The sequence below is a fragment of the Numenius arquata genome, chromosome 13, assembly GCF_964106895.1.
Source record: "Numenius arquata chromosome 13, bNumArq3.hap1.1, whole genome shotgun sequence".
Taxonomy (NCBI): domain Eukaryota; kingdom Metazoa; phylum Chordata; class Aves; order Charadriiformes; family Scolopacidae; genus Numenius; species Numenius arquata.
Genome location: NC_133588.1, coordinates 1,824,002 through 1,846,635, shown reverse-complemented (window position 1 = coordinate 1,846,635; position 22,634 = coordinate 1,824,002). Strand labels below are relative to the sequence as shown.

The 22,634-nt window shown below is 41.0% G+C and overlaps 1 protein-coding gene across 4 annotated transcripts in view; it reads right to left on the bottom strand.

The window, feature by feature from the left end:
* Positions 1 to 22,634, bottom strand: part of SLC12A4 (solute carrier family 12 member 4) — a 50,426-nt gene that overhangs the window by 13,204 nt on the left and 14,588 nt on the right. For 3 of the 4 annotated variants that reach the window (XM_074158072.1, XM_074158071.1, XM_074158074.1), the window contains exons 2-11: positions 16,818 to 16,912; positions 14,131 to 14,262; positions 7,587 to 7,733; positions 6,847 to 6,901; positions 6,370 to 6,500; positions 5,678 to 5,919; positions 3,761 to 3,975; positions 2,593 to 2,757; positions 2,412 to 2,510; positions 180 to 237 (exon numbers count right to left, since the gene is read on the bottom strand). In XM_074158072.1, coding sequence (XP_074014173.1) covers positions 180 to 237; positions 2,412 to 2,510; positions 2,593 to 2,757; positions 3,761 to 3,975; positions 5,678 to 5,919; positions 6,370 to 6,500; positions 6,847 to 6,901; positions 7,587 to 7,733; positions 14,131 to 14,262; positions 16,818 to 16,912 — 1,339 coding nt within the window. Of the gene's footprint in view, positions 1 to 179; positions 238 to 2,411; positions 2,511 to 2,592; positions 2,758 to 3,760; positions 3,976 to 5,677; positions 5,920 to 6,369; positions 6,501 to 6,846; positions 6,902 to 7,586; positions 7,734 to 14,130; positions 14,263 to 16,817; positions 16,913 to 20,366; positions 20,539 to 22,634 lie in introns of those variants that run through there. The other variant, XM_074158073.1, reaches the window with a different exon arrangement.

The following is a 22,634-nucleotide window of genomic DNA, read 5'->3' as shown; positions in this document are numbered from 1 at the left end:
TAGGATGAAAAATCTGAGGAGTGATGCAAGAAAATATCAAATCAAATACAAGATTCCCAAAACGTGGTTTACAGGTTTACAATTTACATTCAAATACGGTTTAAAAGGCACCCAGGAAAGAACACACCTTCCCTGCAAAAAAGAAAAAGAAAGGAGAGCATTAAAGCAATAAAACTTACTTATCTCTCAGGACTACACCTTCTATGCAGGCTCCAAATAATAAGACACAACTGAAGTCTGAGTACAGAGCATGCTAAGGAAAAAGGATTTACTTAGACATAGCAGATAAAAACAACCATAGAAAGTATTGAGGAAAGTTCAGTATGTGCCTCCGTCCTATGGCGTTTGCACTGCAGCATCTCTACCTGGGTAAAGCCAGTGAGTAAATTAACGTCTCACTGCTCATAATATACTTTCTAATATTAGAGACAGTTATTATTCTAAGTTTCAATTTTTAAAAAAAAGTTTTAAGTGTTATGATAAAGGAGATTACATATAAAATTCTTTTGAAGTTAACATCAATTTAATCTATTAGAGTAGACAGAAAAGGATATTAAAATATCTTCCTTTACTCTCTCCTCTTGTGTTTGAAGACATTTTGAATGTATAGCAAACCATTACCTTGAATTTTCTCATTTTGTGAATGGCATTCACATCACAGTCTTTGAATATTGGGTTTGTTATTAAACTGTCCTACTTCTGCATTGGGGAGTACAAAACACTTCAGGTTTTTTGGATCTGGCATTCCAGTAAAGTATGTGATCTCGAGATTTAAGTTTTCACAACTGGTTAAATCCTACACTCTACCCTTTATCCCCAAAACGCAACCGTAAAATACAAACAGTAATAAAAGGGGAAACATTGATCACTCCTAAAAATTATGGTGTGAGCCTTCCACTGGGTGGCGTATTAACCTCTACGGTTAAAGTTACCCACCAGGAAATCAGCTTTCAACTGCGAGTACTTTAACACTAGAGCTGGGGGTTACGGCTGTTACCTGTTTTAATGTTAATGTGTTCATAGGAAATGCAGACTTGTGGATACAGGGTCACTTCCTAAAGTAATATCTGGGAAAGGCTTTGGGACAAGCGAGCTGGGATCCTGATTTCCACCTTGGCAAGTTTTGGCAAAAACCAGGTTCAAAACAGCAGAACTTCCAGGAGAGTCACCGTCTCGGCCAACTGCCCCTTGGGTGGGATTTATTCAGAAAATGCTTACAAGGAAGTTTTGAAGTCCTTGCTCATATTAATTGACTTTTGCCTTTTTTTTTTTTTAATCTCCTGTATTGATAAATTGTAGTTTGGGGACGCCAACAGCTAGATGAAGCTGAAAGACCTTGGCTTTGTCTCTGCTCTAGCGAAAGAGAAGAGACTAACACAGCCATTCCTAAGCAAAGCTCCAGTGGGTTCTAAGCCCTGAAGACTTTAACCACATACAAAACCCGGCAACTTCAGCTGGGACAAACGCTGTTCCTCTGAAGGCACTCAGCACCTAGAAATCTGGTAAGAGGAACAGCCTCATCTTCTGCAAATGAAGTGCTCCACCCTCAGTGGAGACAGGTGGGGAACAAGGAGTCATTGAAAGCAATATGGAGCTCACTCCTCAGCGTGGTGTGGGAAACACTGCCACGTGCCCCACCTCGGGATGTGTCTGACAACCATGGAACAGCATTACATCAGATCAGTGTGTTAAAAATCAAGGGGGAGGAAAAAGAAAAAAGTACAGTCCTGTAAGGTGATGTGCCATGATCTTGTTTCACTGACTTCAAAATAAATGCACAAATTCCTTGGTACCAGTGAGAAGCTGACTCTACACGTGAACCTTCTCCCTTTACCCTCCTAAAAAAACCACCTGGGTGGAAGTCCCAAGTGTCCCCATCTTCTTCTTCCCCACTAGATGGGAAATCCCCATCTAGTCCCACCAGATGGGGAACATCTAGTTTAGTTTCTAACTCCAGCTTATCTTGCCCTAAAATGTTCAAGGAAGCATATAATCCTTAATGTCACTCAAATGAAAAGGATTTGGGGGTTTTTTGTTTGTTTTTTGTTAAGGAACTGAAATTTATGATCTCTCCCATTTAAAGCCTTCCCTCATCTTAATGGTCCACTGCATCCTAAAAAAATTTATTTCTGTATTCCACCAGCCTGCAAAGCTACAGACCACTGCACAGCAAAGAAAAGCAACGGAAACGCGAAAGAACAAAACAAAAACCCAACACAAAAAGGGAGATGGAAAACAACAGGATAATAATTCTGATGCTTTCAGCTCAAGGACTGCTTTTTTCCTTCCACTGACCAATCATACCCACACTGATAATTTAGTCACCTGAAAGCAGCTCCACAAATTAGGTAACAGTCATTCATCTGTGCCACTTACGAGGTGCTAGGACTCTACTGATTTTAAAAGGATACAGACTAGTGATGTGGTGACAATAGCAAGAATTGTTCCGATGGGAATGGATTTCTGGGCATCTTTGAGGTCCCCTGATCTGTTGGAACCAGCCATGATACCTGAAAATACATTTTGGACGTAAGATCAGGGAGAGAAGGCTGCTCAGAGACCCAAGGTGCCCTCTGGTCCCAGGAATCTCACCGGTTACTGAAGGGAAGAAGATGCCAACCAGCACCATGAATGAAGTGGCTATGTCTGAAAGCACATACAGATGAAGGTTGTTCTTCTGGCCTGCTACATCCACAGACGGGTGATGCGCTTTCTCCAGTATCTCTCCTTTCTCCAAGTAATTGCTCCATAAATTGTCTTCAGTGTTATTATCGGATGACGGAAAAGAAAAGCATATTTCAGTTCAAATCTGTTCTCAGTTATATTTGGTTTACTACTGAAGATTACAAATGCAATTCATGCAATTCAGTGGTCAACACAAATTAAGATATGTACAAGTTACATGAAAGAAAATTTATATTGCATGCTTTCAAGAAAATCTGTAACAAAACCAATAAATATCTATGAACAGCCTACAGAAGCCTAAGCACTTTTTACCCTTGAGTATTACTAAATGTAACTTTTTTTTTCACCTATTTTAACCCCAAGAAACACATTGAATATTCTTAATGAACCACCACACCCACACATAATAGCTCAGAGAACAAGCAGCAGGAATACTGACCAGCTTTCTAGATATAATCTGATTTGTTCTTTAGACAGTGGAAGAATTACAGAATTACATGGTTGGCATTTGAAATTTCACTGATAAATGCCGAGTCCGTTTCTGAAACCGGACTACCGGTTTCTGTGAAAATGGGAACCCGAGACACTCGGCATCTGCACAGAACAACTCTTCTCTGGAGTTCAGTTCAATAATGAACACCTCTCAATGATATTACATTCAGGAGTGGGCAAAGACAGAGGTACACTATTTTTATATAACTGCTCTTATCTTTCAGAACATAATCTTAACCCGTCTAAAATGGAGAGTTATGGCTACAGAGATCTGAAAAAAAAATTAAGTTGTTACTTACTCACGTTAGTATAGCTCTTAATTAGAGCTGACTTTCTGCTGAAATTAAGAGACACACAAGGCTAATTTAATCAATTTTACAGCAGACAAGTACTGTATCAGGAGAAAAGTGCCATCTACTCTTTTTAAAGATTCTAAGACTTGGTCTTCTTTATTGAAGATAATTTTCTTCACAGTAATTACATTTTTTCAGTTGCTCTTTCTTAGCCAGCAGGGAACAGTTCAACCCATTTCAACTGCTCAGCGTGCCTCCTCTTTAGGGCAAAATAAAATATTCTATTATACCTTTTAAAATGCCACTGGCAGCTCCTGGAATTCCTGCTATCTCCGAGACATTGTTCATTAGGAAATATTCATCACAGTTCTCGGTGGTTAAGTTTGTAGTGTGGCAGAAAAGCTCCCAAAGCTTAGAGGCCACAGTAATGTTATCCTTAACTACAGTTTTGGCACAAACATCAAAATATTCTCTTGACAAAGTCCTGTTGCCCAACATGCAAATCCTGGAAGGGAAACATGGAAACCAGTGTCGTTATATGGTACCAGGACAATGAAATCCTCCCTTCCCCATAATTCTTCTTCCGTATCATGGAAACTTCAAGTGGCTCCAGTCTGCTACATCATTTCTCTGCTTCAGAAAGATGGTGGGAGCAGGACAAAGGCTGTGTACCTGTTTCCTTTAAGAGTCAGAAGTATAAGGCTACTTTTCCAACAATTTTGAGAGGGATATAAAAAGCTACATCAGTGAGATTTACTGGATTTGGTAAATTTACCTTAAACAATGAAAAGGGTATATTAGGCAATATTTTTGTTTTCAGTTAAACAGAATTACTGGAGTGGAAGAGATCTGAAGAACACTAGCATTCAAATTACTAGGTATTTAGAATATCTAAAGATATTTGGAATTGCATTATCCTAGTTTCTGCCCTGTAGTACTCAAATGGCCCCGGACATTTTAGCTTAGAATCAGGAACATACATTTCAATCACAATAAGCAAAAATTCTTCTTGTCAGAAGGTACTATGCATAATGGCTAAAATCCTCCTGTACCTATATTCTTTCTTTCTTTCTTTCTTCCATTTTAATAAGTTTAATTGTTTCACAGGTCTCATCAAGCACTAAAGCCATGAAAATGGAAGAGACAGGGCTATTTTTGTAGGGTTTGTTTGTAACTGTAACTTCAGAGATGCCTTCCACTCCAGAATTAAAAATGAATACAATATCTGGTTACTTCAGCAAAAGAAAAATGAATACAGCCCAAGGAAGGAAGATAGGGAGAACATTCGGGAACAATTCAAGAGATAATAAGGGGGAGGTAGAGACATTGTTTTATTTTTACTGCTGTAAACCTGCCACCGTTGTAAAACCTTATAATCATTCAGCCCTAAATATCTAAAGGCAGCACTTGAGGGTTGCAAGTACTTAGTTATGGTCACAACATTTTAAGATGTGAATTATGCAGACTCAACTCCTCTATTTCCATTCCATTCATCCCTTGTCAGCGGCATCAGGAAATACCGTTTGCATTCCTCGTAAAACACATGCATCCACAGCACTGCTGCTCCAGCTCTGAGTTTAAGACACCGTATTACATGTTGAACTGCCAACACGCCAAGGAACGTGTGTTGTGTTGAGAGCAGAGCTGCTTGTTACTGCAGATTCATCTGCTTTCAGACCAAGGGGGCCCACCATCCCACCTCCCATGTTCCTCGGAGAAGCCCTATTTCTCAGCAGCTGCATCACACCACCACATTTTCCAACCACGGAAGCAGCACATCGTGTCTGACTGGCCTGGGGAAAATGGACCTGCCAAACTGCTTCCTACCGAGACAGACTGCCATAAATAACCCAGCAAAATTCTCGCTAAAAAATTTAAGTCAACAGCCGTAGGCGAAGGTACTGGATTGTCTTTGCAGGAAGCAGAGGAATGTCAGCCTCCATCAATCTGTGTGCTCACCACGTGACTTCATTCTACCCAAACAGTTAAAAGAATGTAATAATGCATTCATTTTAGCCTAAGGAACTTCTATTCCATGAGCTCTGCGTGCAGAAGACTATCACTATATACAGCCAAATAAATCTGAAGTAATTCACAAAAAAGGCAGCTTTGACAAAGTATTAGGCACAAGTGTTAAATAACTTCCATTGAAGCCCACCTTCCAGACCTGTAGGCAAGCTGTACCCCCATCCAGAAACAGTACTCACGGAAATTCAGGTGGATCAAAGATGGACTTGATAGCTCCAGCATAAATGGACAGTATGGATATTACTACGCAGGCCAAGAAGAGGGAAGCGAATTTGTTAACATATTTCACGCCTACAAAGACCACCACTGCCATCAGGATGAGGAATAGAGTTCCATACACCCTCATGTTGTTTAGCATAGCACTGGATGCATCATGGGCACCGGATGGATGAAAAATCGCTGCTTGTGGCACAATGTATGTCTGAAACAAGAAGAAAGCGAGCTGAAGGTACACAGGAACAGAACTCTGCCTATATTACTGTAGTGATCTTGCACCTATACTAGAAATGTAAATCAATTTCCAATTTGCAACATGTTCTTCACCAGGAAAATTCAGTTTATAGGAAAAGTCAAGGGATGACGGCCCATCCTATTTCAGTAGTGCAACTGAGCCACCTGTATCAATAATAAGCATACGTCTTTGAGCATAAGTCATATTTTCATCTATGTTTTCAGAAGAGCTTCCATTCTGGATACCCACAGAGCGTGCAACTTCCAAAGGGAAGCACTAGCAGTACAGAATTGGACACCGAGAAACCGAAGACCTTCTGGTCTCTACCTATAAATGTGTATATGAATACAGGACAAGAATACTGCAGGACTTTCTATATGCCATTTGTCTTAAAAGCAGAACTACTCCAGTGCTACTCACCAATAAAATCTCAATGGCACCAAGGATATACATTGCTCCTGCAAATGTTGTTCCCAAATAAAAGCACAGCCCTACAGCTCCACCAAACTCTGGGCCTAATGACCTGGATATCATGAAATAGGAGCCACCAGCTATAAAACAAGAAAATGAGAGTAAAATTATCATTTATTTATTGTTACAAATTGTAAAATATTCACAACAAGATTACAACAAAATTATACACTATGTATCTGCTTTTTTGGGTGTTCAATTAAAGAATCCTTTTGTTAGCATAGGGGTAACTAAAAACCAAATAAATTCATCTCTAGCCTAATCGATACTAAGCAGAAAGACTAGATATGAATTCAGGCTTTATATCCTGGCTTAAGCTTAAGCAAATTTCTCTAGAATAAAACCCCATTAACAGCTCGTAGCAACTTCTTTAAAAAAAAGAAAAAAAAAAAAACCACAAATGAGAAGTTTGGTAACTACACTTACCTGGAACAACACCATTTGTGGCAATAGCACTCATTGATATGGTTGTCAGCATAGTCTGGGGAAAACAAGGAAAGGAAGCTATTGTGTCAACAACATTTTTCAAAACATAACTTATTTCTTGATAGAGCAAAGCTGCCACTGCATACAGGATACAATATTTCTATTTATTCTGCCTTGACTTGTCATTATCTGAAAGAAAACAAGGGTACCAGGAACTTAATCATCAAGCTGTTGAGACTTCTGCTTGAGAGATGACCACTGCTTTATCAGGTGAAATAATGGGTGTTTGCAGACAAAGCAGACAAAAGATAAAAGAAGGCAGGTGTCCCTCTGTCTGCAGAGCTGAAATTCCAACAAAGGAAAAGCAGGCACCCATGACCTGGGACAGGCAGAGAAAACAGCTCTTTGCTGAACAAACCCCATTCATTTTTAAGACTACACTAGATACATTTGCCAGCTTAGAAATACTAGCAAAAAAAAAAAAAAGGAAAAAAAAAGAAATCAGATGGCTACAAAGGTAGCAGTGTCTAGCATAAATCTGGCTTTTCTTTACACGTGCATCTACAACACAGCCTCTCCAAGTTTCTCAATAGTTTCACAGAGGTTATGTCACATGCATTATTTTACCTATATAGAATTGTCTCGATTGAAAGGAACCTTTAAGATCACCAAGTCCAACCATTAAGCTAACAATAAAAACATAAATAACCATTTAAATAATAACCTAACAATATACTTACACAACAGCAGCAAAGTAACACAATCAGGAAGGACTGAAGAACTCCAGCCATTCCTACCATCCAAGTCAGCCGAAGGAAGAGAATAACCCCAAAGATATTCTGCATGCAGGGTAAATACACCCCCATCAGGGTGCCCATGCTGGGTGACTGAAAAAAAAAAAAATTCATTGACATTCATTAACTGGAATTATCCAAAGCATAGATAACCAAAAAACTCTACAACTTCATTTTTTCAAATGGTAGAAACCTGGGAAATATAAGGTAGACACACGCAAATACTATTGTGCTGGACCTTCCACAAAACAGGAAGCAAACTCCTAACACCAAAACGACAAATGTCTGAACAAAGTGCTGACCTCATCACATCTTCACATTTGAAGCAATTATACTCAGCATTTAACACCAATTGCTAACAACACAACATACATCTATTTGTTTTATTGTAGAACGACAGAGTTCCTAGTATGAAACCTGTTGAGTGCTGCAGACCCCGAGAAAGATCAAGCATACAGAATTTACAAATTAGTTTCATGCAAAACATACTTTTGTGACGTTACAACTAGAAAGGATTTGAAAGAAATCTGAAGACATGCATAATGTATTTTCTCCCATTTTCTAAATTCCATGCAAAACTAGTGATTCTTTCTTGTGTTTCACGTTAGCATCAGACTCTGAATTACTTTGGACAGTGACTGAGAAACCACAAGTTAGTTATGGGAATTCACAGGAACTGCACATGATTGATATTCAACATAGTATCTTGTAGAATTTGCCCAAACAGTTATTGTCAGAGGACAGTCAGATCCAGAACAGTATCAAAAGGCCACTGATAAGGGTTTTATTTCAAGGAATACAAGTGTGTGCCCCTGGCACACCAGGTACCAGCAGCAATTCAGAGCCCCAAATCTCTGTGGTTTCCTGCCAAGACATTCCATTGCTTCTGCTTCCTGAAGATTTCTTTTGCATTTAAAATTATACAGAACAGGGGAATAAACAGTGGAACTCAAAGGGTCATCCCTTCTCATACCTCTTTCTATAAATAAACCTGAATTCCAAAACATATTACAGACAGACAGCGTTTGAAGAAACGCATGAACAACCATCTAAATGAGAAGGATATTAAAGGGAGTTGACAACACTTGTTCAAATTTGACTCCACACAGTATTAACTAAATGCAGAAATAAATAGGTAACAAGTACCCTTACAGACTAATTAGTCATGAATCAAAAGTAACTGTACTTAAGACAAGCATATTACCCTTAAAGCAATGAAATTGCTGTAAAAAGCTTCGTTCTTGCATTATCTTCACTATGGAAAAATATAGTTACCTAAGGTGAGTCAAGAGTAATATTTTGTTACACAAAGCAAAACCCTAGAAAAATCAAATGGTTATAATATCACCAGGCCAAAATAAGCAGCCTCAGAATTTAGTGCTTCAACTTGCAATTACACGTTACAATTCAAAATGTCCTCATCTGCATTAAGAGTCTGCCCTGCCACAGATGAAAGAAAACCCTGCCCGAGAACGTGACCTGAACAGTTCTTTGTTAGAAATGCCAGGAATTGCTGACTGAATTTTTTGAGGTCAGCTTTGAATTCCTTGTGTGACTAAAGCTAAATCAGATCTACCAGACTTTCCCCATACACACTTGAACCTGGGTGAACCTCCTGAAGTAAACTGGGCAACAGAACCACATGCTGAAGGTTTGCAATGGACTTGCCCTACAAGACCTACCAGCACGGGGCCAGAGAGCTGTTACTTGGCTGCTCCAATGCCACAGGACAAAAAAACCCAAATCCCTAAAACATCACCTGACATTTGTACAAAAATTACCACCCTACAGAACTAACCTGTCAAGATTACGTACAAGGACAAAAGAAATCGTTGTCTTCTGATACTAATAGAAATAACACTTGTACAGAAGTACCCTGACCAGGGTAAGGTAAGGGTTTTTAAACGAGTTGTCCCAATGCTATAGCGGAAGAGGATCTTCTTAGGGTATTCTTCAGAGTGTACCCATTTCCTCAAGAAGGGGAGGTTTAGATAGTTTTGTTTCAAATACCTTCATCTGATTCACATTGTGTCTTCAACTGCAGAAGCATTAACTGAGAAAGGACTAAATAACGTTGCCAGGCTCTGGGCAGATTTTGCCCTGCATAAAGGCTTGCTATTGTCACAATAATGCATTCTTTGTCTCTCTTAAAGACACATTCCACATAATTTTATCATCTGTCTGACCGTTCATCCATCAGTCACCCCCCTCACAACATCACTGAACCCAGCAGCCAGCGTCAAGTGAATTTATCAGATAGGGAGGTATCTCAGAGGTAAAGGAGTTTCTAAGAGTTTGTCAAATCTGGTATCTGGGCAAAGGACAGAATCCCAACCTACTGCTCCTACACAGGAGAAGCAGGTGGAGCACAGTTCTTACATACTCTATATGCCAGTTTTCTGAGCCCTATCAAAGCAGGTGAGTTTTCAGCCTGCCCTTTACACATCCGCCAACACCTGCTTCCTTCGCATAAGAACTCACTTCAGCTCAGCTCCTTCCTACCTTCTGCCCTCAGTGGCCCCAGCAGCATTTACTGCTCATCGTCTTCTCCCCGTCCCTCTTCAGCGGCCACTTACGCAGCTCCAGGTACAAGCTGACTTCAGCCACAGAAGAGAAATTGCCCGTTAATTGTATGGTTGTGAGATTACCGCAGAGCAGAGCAGCCCAGGAAACGCATAAGCGCCTGCCTGCAGACAAAACCCAACCACACTATTACTAAGTGTACCTTGGGCATAAGGGTTTGTTCTGGATTTTCTTACCCTGTGGAATAAAAAAAAATACTGCTATGAAAGAAGGATCCACAAATGCTACTTGAACCAGCTTCTTCACAGCAATGTTTAACACCAGTCATCTGCAGTGACTTGACCCTTTTTTATAGCACCTTATAATCATCAAGTGAGACTAAACCAGTGCTGAAGTCTAAACTTAAAGCAGTCTGAAATAAAAAGGGGATTATGTTCAGTCTCAACAGCTACCAAGTGAAAAAAAAATTGAACTCCCTGTGCCGCATAAAGGAAATAAAACACAAAGACATTTTGAAGAATGCTGTTTTGGATCAACCAAGAACAGCCAGAAAAATCTCGAAAACAGTCTCAATTTCAGTGATGCAGATCATGTTTCGGTTCACTCTAATCAGCTGCAGACACATAATTGATACAAATATTGATCCGAGTCTGAAGGACGCTATTTCCATTGTGCCAGTGTGATGGGTTATCAAAGCCCTTGGCCGCAGGGCTCAGGGACATTGATCAGCAATGACAGCTCTTATGGTTGCTCTGTAGAATGAGGACAGAGAGCAGCACAGAAATGAACTGCCTTATTAAAGATACATAAGCCAGTTAATTTTTTTCCATCGTGAGAAGGGGATATTCTTATAGCACTGTGTCTATTAAGAGCTTTAATACAAGACTGTATTTAGAAAAGATAAAAAGCAACCCCATTTCTACCCCATTACACAGAGTAACATCAGTTTTATCTGATGTGTATCTAACACAGAATCTACTACCGAAAATATTCAGTGGGAACGCTGAAACAGGGTAGTATCTTTATATTTAACTGTTTTGCACTGAAATTGTCCTGATCTTTGTTTGCATCTTCCACAAACTCTGCAGCAATCATTCCAAGAGATTAGAAGGGGGGTAGTCATGTAATGTATTTTCCAGAGCTTGTGGAAACGTTCAGGTCCCTTCTGGTCTTGTCACCGTAGAAAGCAGGTGCTGACAACAATGATCTCCACAAGCTCAAGCCCAGCATTCTCTAGTCCTTTAAGCTTCAGCTTTGGAAGACAGATAACTTTTTTTTTTATACCACCCCTCAAAGATGTGGCCCCTCCACATGCACACAATTGATTTGTCTCTTTTTTTATGTCTGTGTTTTGTTGTTATTTTATTTTATTTCGTTTTATTTGAGTGGATCTGATTTGGCAGGCAGGGGTGTGCTAGGTCACAACAAGGTATTCACTGAGACCTGTCTTACCTGCTCAGATAGAGAATTCTACATTCACTTACTGAAAGGACTGCCTTCTTCATTGAGTTTTTGGATACCGTATCCAATGTCTGCTCACTCTCCCTGCTCCAATTCTTGTCTGTAACTTGTCAATTCCAGTAAGTGGCACATCAGGACAGGCAGCTCACCTTTTGCCATGCTGGCTGGGGACTGAGCATACCCACTAGGAACATCCAGCAACCAGTCAGTTAATGCTGGTGCTTCAAACCAGACCCTGCCGTCATGCTGGGGTGGAGGGTCCTGCTTCTGTACTAATGCTCCACTGGGAAGGATGAGGTAACAGCAGTCCACTGATTTATACTTCAAAAAATGATTAAAAACAAATGTGTAGAAGAATCCCATTTGCACAATTTCTGGATACCTTCAATCCATAGCATTGTACAGTTACAGCTTTTGAATTTCCTCTTTTTAATGGTTATAATTATTGGCCAAGTTACTATTCAACATTCTACAAGACGTTTAAAATTTCCTATTTCTTATGGCAAGAGAGGGAGAAGAAATTCAAACTACAGTTATGATATTACAGCTGATGTAATTTATCCCAGAGACAGACATACTAGGCAAAGATTCACTTAAGAAAACTGAAGTGTTTACACAAAAAATATTAAGATATTAACACAGGATGATATTGTCACTTTTGGAATGGTTACCCAACCCACTCTGCAAAAGACTTTTGAGAAGTCTGCAAACACACATTTTTGGGACACAGGAAAGCAGAATTCAGGACAACCCAGGTATTAAGCCCAAACTCTATTTTACCATTAGGATTGTGGAAAGGAAAACAGTCCTTTTTTTTATAGCAATAAAAAGTTTGAAAATGCACAAGTGTTTACATAAATCGTACCTAGATGTAGAAATATTAACACCAAACCTTACATGTTAGTCTACCAGGGATTTAAAAAAACAACTCGGTTTCCTGTTATTTGTCCTTTTTTTACCTTTTGAAGCTATGCTGCGTTAGCTTTAACCAACTTCACCCTACAGGCCCTTCACCAAATTCTTTTTCCAACAGGGAAGTAAGTGACCGGCCTTCAGATGAGACTGCACCTTACCCTGGCATTCTGGTCAGGCAATTAATAACGAAATAAACAGCAGAAGAGATCAGAACTTTCTCAAAATAGTAAGGACTGTACCTCTTGTATCCCCCTCCATTCTCTCTTTGTTAGGGTAACAATCAATCTGCTTTTGATAGGAAGAGGCTGAAAATTATTTTAGCTTATGCCATAACACCATATTAACAGCTCACGCCTGACATTCCCACCAAAAGCACGCTCAAACAGATGCAGCTGACGTTTCCTATTAGTAACACACAGGTAAAATCTTTGGACAGACTCAGTAATCAGTGTAACACCAAGTACCACACAAAAGAAATTCACAGTTAAAAATTACTTATGTTAAAATTAAAAATGTTTAAATTACTTTTTCAATGTAAGCTTACAGTACCAGAACTCAGTTACTGCACCCAGACAACCTCCAGTCAGTCTTGTCACGTCATATTAACCACAAAATTACAGCACTTCAGTGCACGTGGTGTCAGATAAAATTGAATTTTAAGCTTCATGTTGACTGAACAACTTTGTTACCCCCGCTGTAAAACCGTGCAGAGTAAGGAACTGGAGCGTACGGCAGCTGGAATCCGGCTTTCAGCATGGGGTAACATGCATTCTCTTGGAGAACAATGTGCTGTTTTTCAACATTATCAACTGCCATCTCGCTCTGGAATGGCTCAGTCTTTGGCAGAGTTGTACTATAAAATCTGTACAACTCAAGTGCTATCTTGGTTTTTTGGAAAACTTTCTTTTGACAAAATTTGCAAGTGAACCGACAGGCCTGCAAGTGCCATAAAATGCAACCCTATCACCTGAGGGTTCAGCACAAACTGAAACACTCCCCTGACTGCCAGAGCACTAACAGCAGCGAGAACACAGCCCTCCTGATAGAAATCTAACTACCAACAATAAAACCCCACCTTCCGCCTTATTACAAAGCCAGCCCAAATGGGCTAACCATCTCAACGCAGATGCTTTGGGGCAGAATTCAGTTGCCTAAGTGCCTAACACCAGAAGGACACTTGAGCTGCCCCAGGGTGTCCGATCTGACCTCTGCTCACCACTCTAGAAGGGTGTTGCCTCTTTGTGTCATACCTACCAGGCTTGCAGAGATGTGTCAGATACTGCCGGGCAGCTAAAACAGCACTAGCAAAAAGCTGGGGTTTTTCTTTTGTTTTTTATTCGATCCACCACTAATATCCAATCTTCCCTATCTAAATCCATAGCAAGTGTATGTAACCGCACTGCAGTGCATGCTGCTCAACCACTCCATCTGCCCCAGTTCTTCAGTAACATCTGGTTATCTCCAGAGTTCCATGTTACTTCTTTGCAGTACCATCATGGCTCCTGAGAGGTTAAGATAAAGCAGAAACGGGTCCAGCTGCCCAAAAATCACAGAGGGAATCACCCCGTCCATGGAGAGAATCCTTACTTACTTTTGATACTTTCTTCTTCGAGCCATCAGTGCTTTCTGCTTCTTCATGTTCCTTAACACCTTGTGTAAGATTTGTGTAGTTGACCAACTTGCCAAGCAGAGATGACACTTTTGGTCGTATATCAAGCTCCTCCTGTGGAAGAAGAAAACTAGTCAACTTCTGCAATTCACAGCATTTATGAAGAGCAGCTGTGGTCATGCCTTCCTCAGCACCCCTGAGCCTGCCAGGGAACACACCAGGATCATCCAGGGCATGACAGAATATTTAATTGTGCCTGAACCACTGATGAGAGGATTTAATTTTCTGAAAGAAAGGCAAATCTGACAGGAAAAGGCTATGCCAACACGTCTGCACCCTCCTCCATAGGTGCTAAAAAGCATGAATTACAGCAATAAAGAAGTCGTCTGAGCCTTGGGACTGTAAGAAAATGGATGTGTACACCTTTCATCTATCTCTAACGTCAGCTTACAGCAACAGATATAATTTTAAAAAGGCCAAGTTGCCAAATAATTCAGAGGTCTAGTGATTAAACTCTGGTCATTGTGGGCATACATGCACTCTGATAGTTTTATGACATTTTACAAACTATGTGATGTAATTTATGTGGATCTAGATAAAAATCCCAAAAGCCACGTGCACAGAGGCCTCACACCTTTCCATTCATCCCATCCAACTTCTGCTTCTGAAAGTAAGTTCAAGGTGAAAAAAGAAAAAAAAAAAAAAGAAAAAAAAATTATTCACTTCCCCTTCCTCTCTGAAATCAAAATTTCGTACAAGTCTAATTGCACACTAAGGAATGTATGGTAAAGAGAAAAAACCTTCCACACAGGAAGTAAAAAAGTTTAGAAAAATTTCACTGTCTGGAGGTCTATCGTATATCCATGTATCATCACAAACGGTTTCTGGGAGGATTCGCAGCATTATGTGCTTTGTACCTGATGGCAGAAACTGACCCCAAACGTCCCTTTTCTTATTCCTTCCTCTGATCTCATCTGCAGTTCATATCTTTCAAAACCTGATTACGATTCATCACATTACGTTCATGGCCTTAAGGGTGCTATCTGCTCCTCCTCAGTACAGAAGGAGCCTGCAGCCCCGGTGTGCTGCTGTGTTACTGCTTATGGAAAAGGCAGGCGTATGACTAGCAGCAGCCATGCCACAGGTGGCCAGCTCTTCATGGTCTGCGAATTGATGCTGATCACAGATCTACCATGACTTGGAGGGAGGAGACACCACAGCTAGGAGCGTGCTTCAAAGCCTTAGCTCAAGCACAGTGCCTGCACACATGGCTGCAGCATTTCCACAGTGGGTTCCTTTCTAGCAGCAGGTTAGTTGTACTTGCCCAGGCTCTGTGCCACGCAGCTGAACTCTGCAGGCGCCAACCTGGCGGGGTGTAGAGCCAGCTCAAGCTGCCCCACACCGAGTTCCCAGACTGGGAAATACTGGGTACAGGTTGCCAGTACTGCTGTGAAGCTGGAACTCAGAAGCCCAGCTGGAAGGCAGCTGCAGAGCCATACAAAGACTCCCCGCACCACTCCCCAGCACCTGAGCTTCTGAAAACATTTTTTAGAAACTTGGTCTTAGCACAGTGTGTTGCAGTTAACGGAGTGCCAGTGAGGTTGAGGAAATGGAGGAAGATTCTGCTGGACTTGGTGTGGCTCCAACTGCCCTCCCGCATGAGAGTCTGGTCCTTCTTACTTCCACATGGAAACAGTCATACTGCCTCCCAGTCCCAAGTGGTCGTAATATCTGAGATTTTTCACCACACAGGGTATCTCCACCTACTGGTACCTCAGACAACAGACTTACACCCCAAAAAAAAAAAAAGGACGTGGGGGAGAAATCGGAATTATTGATATGGGGCAGTTGTAATACAGGATACTCAGGCTAATCTGAGTGCCTGAATTTAGGCACTCTTCTACAGAATCATAGAAAGTTAGAATTGGGAGGGACCTTAAAGACCATCCAGTCCCACCCCCTGCCCTGGGCAGGGACACCTCCCACCAGACCAGGTTGCTCCAAGCCCCATCCAGCCTGGCCTTGAACCCCTCCAGGGATGGGGCAGCCACAGCTTCTCTGGGCAACCTGGGCCAGGCTCTCACCACCCTCACAGTAAAGAATTTCTTCCTGAGATCTAATCTAAATCTTCCCTCTTTCAGTTTAAAACTGTTACCCCTCGTCCTATGGCTCCACTCCCTGATAGAGTCCCTCCCCATCTCTCCTGAAGCCCCTTCAGGTACTGGAAGTAGCTATAAGGTCTCCCTGGAGCCTTCTCTTCTCCAGGCTGAACAACCCCAGGTCTCTCAGCCTGTCCTCACAGGAGAGGTGCTCCAGCCCTCTGATCATTTTTGTGGCCGTTAAGAGAAGGGCCTTAAGGGAATAACATTGTCCTTCTTAGCACAGTAAACAGCCCATGCTCATTTTCCACACTGATTAGCTCACAGTGCACCAGCTTCACAACTTAAATTATTCAGGTCACCTCTAGTACCATGATATTTTGCTGCTCTGTAGACACACTCCTAAACAAAGCAATGGCTCTTAGATTTGCCATGCGGTGAGAGGTGAGTACCGACCCATTGCCTGGGCCTTTGCAAGGCTTGTCTTCCACTTAATACCACGCGCTCAATCCCTCCCATCTTGGAAGATGCCAAATCACATTAGAATTATGAAAAATAGCTAGAAATTACCTCAAACAAGGCCAGATTTCTGTCATAGTAATCACCTCCCTTGACAGCTTCTGCAGCATTCAGGAAAGGACTGTTTTCTTTATGGTTGCCATGACCTGCAGAGGGTAAAAAAAGCAGGAGGTTTTGGTAAGAGGAGAAAGACAGAATTTATAACCTTGATGAAAACCATAGGGAATAAACTTGGTCAACTGAATCTGTTTGTTTTTAGTATTTGAAGTTATGCAACGTTATCAATATCAAGAGGTGTTACTCTCAAGGTAAGAGTTACTTCTATTTCTACTCCATTTTCATGAAAATAGAATAAAAAGTCACATCAAAGTAAAATTTACAAGTAAGGTCACAGCTATCGCACTATCGGTGCCTAATTTCCCTTTCATAACTATTCCTTATGTAGAACAGTGACAGGTGAAAAGACAGTTCTCGTGCATTTAGAAATCATTACTAATGCTAAGAGCAGCTTCTAAGCAGTATATGTCTAAACAGGTTATGTAGAGTTAGTGAGACTGACCAATTCAAAGACCGGGTTCTGTTATCACAATACAGGTAAATAGCAACCAAAGCCCCCCCCTTTTTTTTTTGTTGTCAGTGTTTTGTGGTGGTTGTTTGGTTTTTCACTATGCCCACTAATCCCAGGCATCAAAACGTGCTCACTTTGTGATGCCTTCACCCTTACTGTATTTTGAACATTTAGAATGTGCACTCTTCAGACTCCTCTTTTAAGTTAAAATCTAGTACCAGGTACAGTAAAAGCAAAGCGCTCATATCTGCAACTACAATGTTAAAAAAAAAATAACATGGGCAATCAGTAGAGCTTTTTGTAACGAGTAGTAACTTAAAAAAAAAAAAGGGCACTATAGTATAAAATGAGCTCTGGAGGAAAAATAAAAAAAGATGAAATTGATTCCAGTATTCAAAAGTTCTTGGACCCGTGGCTCCCATTGCACTCTGCTTGACAAACTAAAACTCCTTTCTTTTCCCCTGTAACTCTTCACTCCCTGCTCTTCCAGCCAATACAAACTAAAGAGATTTCCAAGAGTATCTCCTTAAGAACGGATCAATCCAAGGAATTTTATTTTTTTTAATTTACAAAAAAAAGTAACCACTAAAAAATTGAAAATGAAAGAAAAAACTTACTATCTCAAATGAAAACACAGCAAGTATTGTACACCGAATACATTAAAAGCAAGAGATTAAACAGCTGGATTTTGGGTGCATATTTTTGATAATTAAGGTAATCAATTCAACAAGGCTACACTAAATTATTTTAATACAATTGAAGTGAAAGTATCTCTGCATTTTGAAATCTGAATCAACAATTACAAAACTAACCTAACAGGCAACCAGCAGACTCCTCCCCTGCACACAGGGATAGCAGATACCACACACAGTTACAAAAGTAATTGCTACGAGCGAAAAAAATCTGAGAAAGTTCAGTATTATTCTCACTGAGGGGAAGAGATGCACAGAAAGAGGCATAATTTGCTGGAAATTGCTGACTGGTGCTTTGAACAAAACTGCTGGAAAAACAGTAATTCACATCCAACACAGGTCTTGTTAAGCTTCTGGAAGTAAACATTTAGCTGACCAAAAATATTTGTAGATAGCAGCCTGCTGCGTGTGTGTGCCTATTGCTTTTCCCACAGCTCTGACAGCTCACACCAAGATGTTAATTAGCAGCTGCCTCGCACAAGCGGGCTCAGCTTAATTGCTGACCCTGCCTACACCTAAGATACGTTCACACTGCTCTCCACTGTAGATATTTTTGCACAACCAGAGAAATATCAGTAAGCTTAACAACTGTCGTGGTTGCTTCAAACCGGGACAGCAACACAGCATCAAAATAAAATGTTAATCAACTTCAGCAAAGGTTACTAAAAAATCTGCAAAACCTACTTGCTTACTGTATCTGTTATGTCTATTGTCAGGAGGAGTACACAAGATGAATTTTGTTGCGGTACATATTGTAAGTTGTGCTGCAGTCCGTTCTGTCCTGCGGGGGCTGAAGTACATCTGGGATTTTTGCGGAGGAAATTGAGTTATCTGCCATACTGGTTTTACTCAGTGAACTGGACACAGGTGCAAATGATAATGACAACATCAAAAGAAATCCTGTCAACTTGATTTTTCAAGACTTTGGTCTGTGCAGTATCTTCTCATTATTATGCTTATCAAACACAACAAGGTCATTAGTAACTTGGTTTTGTTTTCTCATTTCCTATACACTAGCTCTGGTAACTGAATGTTTGGAAAAAAATCAAATTTTTTTTTTTTTTTAAATCACTCGGTGATTTTTAAATCAATTCTTTGCTGTCTTAGTTTTCCTTGTTCTTCCATCAGGAACCTTACTGTACAGACACAGCTTACCACTGTCTCAAAAAAGCATAATGGGTGTTCCTTTACCTGCAATGCCTACAGAAACTCGCACACTTTTTATGTATAAAATCACACTTGTCAAGGCAACTCATCCATTCAATCACAGATTTTACATAAGATGACAAGTATTTTGCTCTTTCAAAATGCTAAGCCTCTCATTACTGTCACTGGTATAACCCACCCTTAGTTAAGAAAGATTACTTCATATCACCTTTAAGACGAATCTTGAAATTAACTGGCATTATTCTTTAGATGCATCTTCATTCTACCTCCAAGTAAATTTTTCTCTATTGGTCTTTTCAGAAGCTCTCAAAAAGAGCTTCCAGCTCCTCTCTCATTCCCCGTTTGCATTTTCAAGCATCACCCAATTCCTTCCCGTTAGACTTCCCTTCTGGATTTGACTCCTCAGTGTGCTTCCTTTAGACATCTTCCTGCACACAGGAAGCCCAAACAAAATGAACTGCAATAGAAAAAAAATCAGTAGAACTAGTGACTGGAAATAGAGTATTGTTTCTGAAATTGCTAGGGCACATTTTTTTCTCTATGGAAAAGTTCAGATGCTAGAGAAATAGAGCTGGATTTTTACCACATTCACAGCACTAGCTCCACTATCCTGAAAATTCATTTAGACTATGAATTACTGAGGAAAATGCAAAAAGAAAAGTGAACTTTCAAACTACATGATTCTACTGTTCCAGTGAAGTGCCACATTAAACTCCCTCTCAAACACTGTGCACTTTCAACAGGAAGCAAAGGAGTCTAAGTTTATATTCAAGTTCTTCACAATGACATCCTATTCTAACTTCACCAACATGCAGAACTGGGCGCTGCAGAGATGTGCGCCAATTCAAAAGGAGTACTCTATTGCTAAGTGAAACACAGCTAATTAAGGGATAGCCAAAAATCAGCCTCACCAGTTACACGTTTGGTGCAATCTCTGCTTTTCACACGTCCTAAATCACAACATCAGCGTTCACCACTTTGTCTCTCTTTCCATATTCTATTTCCAATTTCATATAAGTAAAACCTATGGCAGATGACCATTTCCTCAATAAGAATCACAAAACAGCACAGAATGGACTGCAGCACAGTGTACAATGTGTCCTGCAATAAATAAAATTGTCTAATATATTCCATCCGCCAATGAGCAATACCAGCAGCTTCAAAGAGACTTACTTGCATGGGAAGAGCTTGTTATCTCCATCAGTTTTGGAAGAGAGCGGAGGTGACCTCGGAAAGCTACTCCGGGGAGTTCTTGCCCCAGCTTCACCCGAGGACAGTTTACACTCTGAGGCATGAAGTCTCCTGGGTAAGCACCATCTCGTGACATGCGTACAGTTTTCCACATTCTTAGTTACCAAGTCTTTGGTCTCGGACAGTAGCTATGTGGTGTTAGTTTTCCTCATGCAAGATTGCTTTGCAAGGAACATTTCTTAAAGAGGGAGCTAAATACTCTGCAACAGAGAATAATTTATTTACCTTAGTCCCTAATTAATCTCAATTTCTGAGGCAGGCAAGCTATATTCCAAGCAGGTTATTGTTTCCTCTTCACTTGTCTCATTGCTTCTCAGTCTTTGCTATCTTTTGATAATTAAGGCATTTTAATTCTCAATGCTACCAATCCTCTTCCAAAACAAATAATTCTATTTGCAGCCACCACTACAACTGCACAGTTTATCTAAACATCTCCACCATAGTTCCCTGAGCTTTTAGAGCTCCCCTACTTAGGTACGGGCACAGGTCTGTAGAACAAGGTTCATCATTGCACAGATCACCCGAGTTTCATAAAACATCAAAGATGGTCCATGGAACAAAACCCAAGACTCCTAAGTATGCACGCTCCCGTACACACAAACACACAACCCCAAGAGACAGAATAAAAGCAACAAATGGCTGTCCAAACTTTTCCCTAACTTTTATCTCATTGCCAAGAAAAAACATTATGGCAAAACCATATTGGATAGTCTACTGACTGGTTTTATTTTGTTGTTCTCCAAAAGGTTTATGTTGTCTTTATCTAAAAAAAAAAAAAAAAGATTAAGAGCACAGATGACTGTGTTCCTATTACTGCTTTCCCTCTGGAAGGGGATTAGGCCAGAGAGAGACAGTTTGGCTGCTCAAGCATGCGAGTGCAAGACTTCTCTGCAAGCTAACGTGTTCTCTTTATTAATCCAGGGATGAAAACCAGAATTTAAGAGAGAACTACAGACAAAACACATATATGAAAGTAACTGTAAAAAAAACAGATTAGTGAGGATAAATGAAACCTGAACAATTAGGCACAGTGAGACCATTGTAAAGAAAGACCAGGAAGCTTCACAGAGATAAAGTCTGCTCTGCCAGACTACTAAAGGAGCAGTCATCCCTGTGCAAAGGTGGCAGAAGCAGCTTCGTGACTCGACCTGTCGATGCTTTATGCTCTACTGCCAGTTTCTGAACTCCTGCAAAGAAAACTACCACTCCCCTCCTTCATCGTGTTCAGTTAACTAAATGGAAATTAGTACATCTTAAAACCACTTCAGCTCCTTCCACTCGGACATGACTAATTCAGGGAGACGCTGGGCTGGTTCTCAGGGAGGCTCTCCCCAGCCGACAGGCCCAGGCCTGCTGGGGGCACAGGGGGACACAGCCTGACTAGTTCCCGCCCAGCCAGCACAGACAGCAGCAGCGATGGAAATACAGTAGTGCTAATTAAGCTGCAGTAAGGCTTAAAACATTCAAAACAAACAAACAAACAAAAAAAGATTCCACATGGGCCTGTATATTGATTACAAACTTATGCCAGTTTGCTTTCACAGCTACATATCTGAGCAAATTAAATGCAAGCCGGCAGAGGCACACAGACTGCGTTCCCATCACACCTCCACTCAGAATCAGGGAATCTTCATGGTTGGAAGGGACCTTTGAGATCAAGTCCAACCACACACACAAAAAAAAGCCAAACCCAACACTCTCAGGCACTAGAGCATGCCCTGAAGTGCCACGTCTACACGTTCCTTAAATACCTCCAGGGATGGCAACTCCACCACCTCCCTGGGCAGGCTGTTCCAGTGCCTGACCACCCTCTCAGTAAAGTCATTCTTCCTAATATCTAATCTAAACCTCCCCTGCCCCAACTTCAGACCATTTCCTCTGCTCCTGTCATTATTCCCTTGGGAGAAGAGGCCAACACCCACCTCTCTACACCCTCCTTTCAGGGAGTTGTAGAGGGCAATGAGGTCTCCCCTCAGCCTCCTCTTCTCCAAACTAAACATGCCCAGTTCCCTCAGCCTCTCCTCCTATGACTTGTTCTCCAGACCCCTCACCAGCTTGGTGGCTCTCCTCTGGACACGCTCCAGCAGCTCCATGTCCTTCCTGTAGTGAGGGGCCCAGAACTGAACACAGCCCTCGAGGTGAGGCCTCACCAGGGCCCAGTACAGAGGCACCATCACTTCCCTGCTCCTG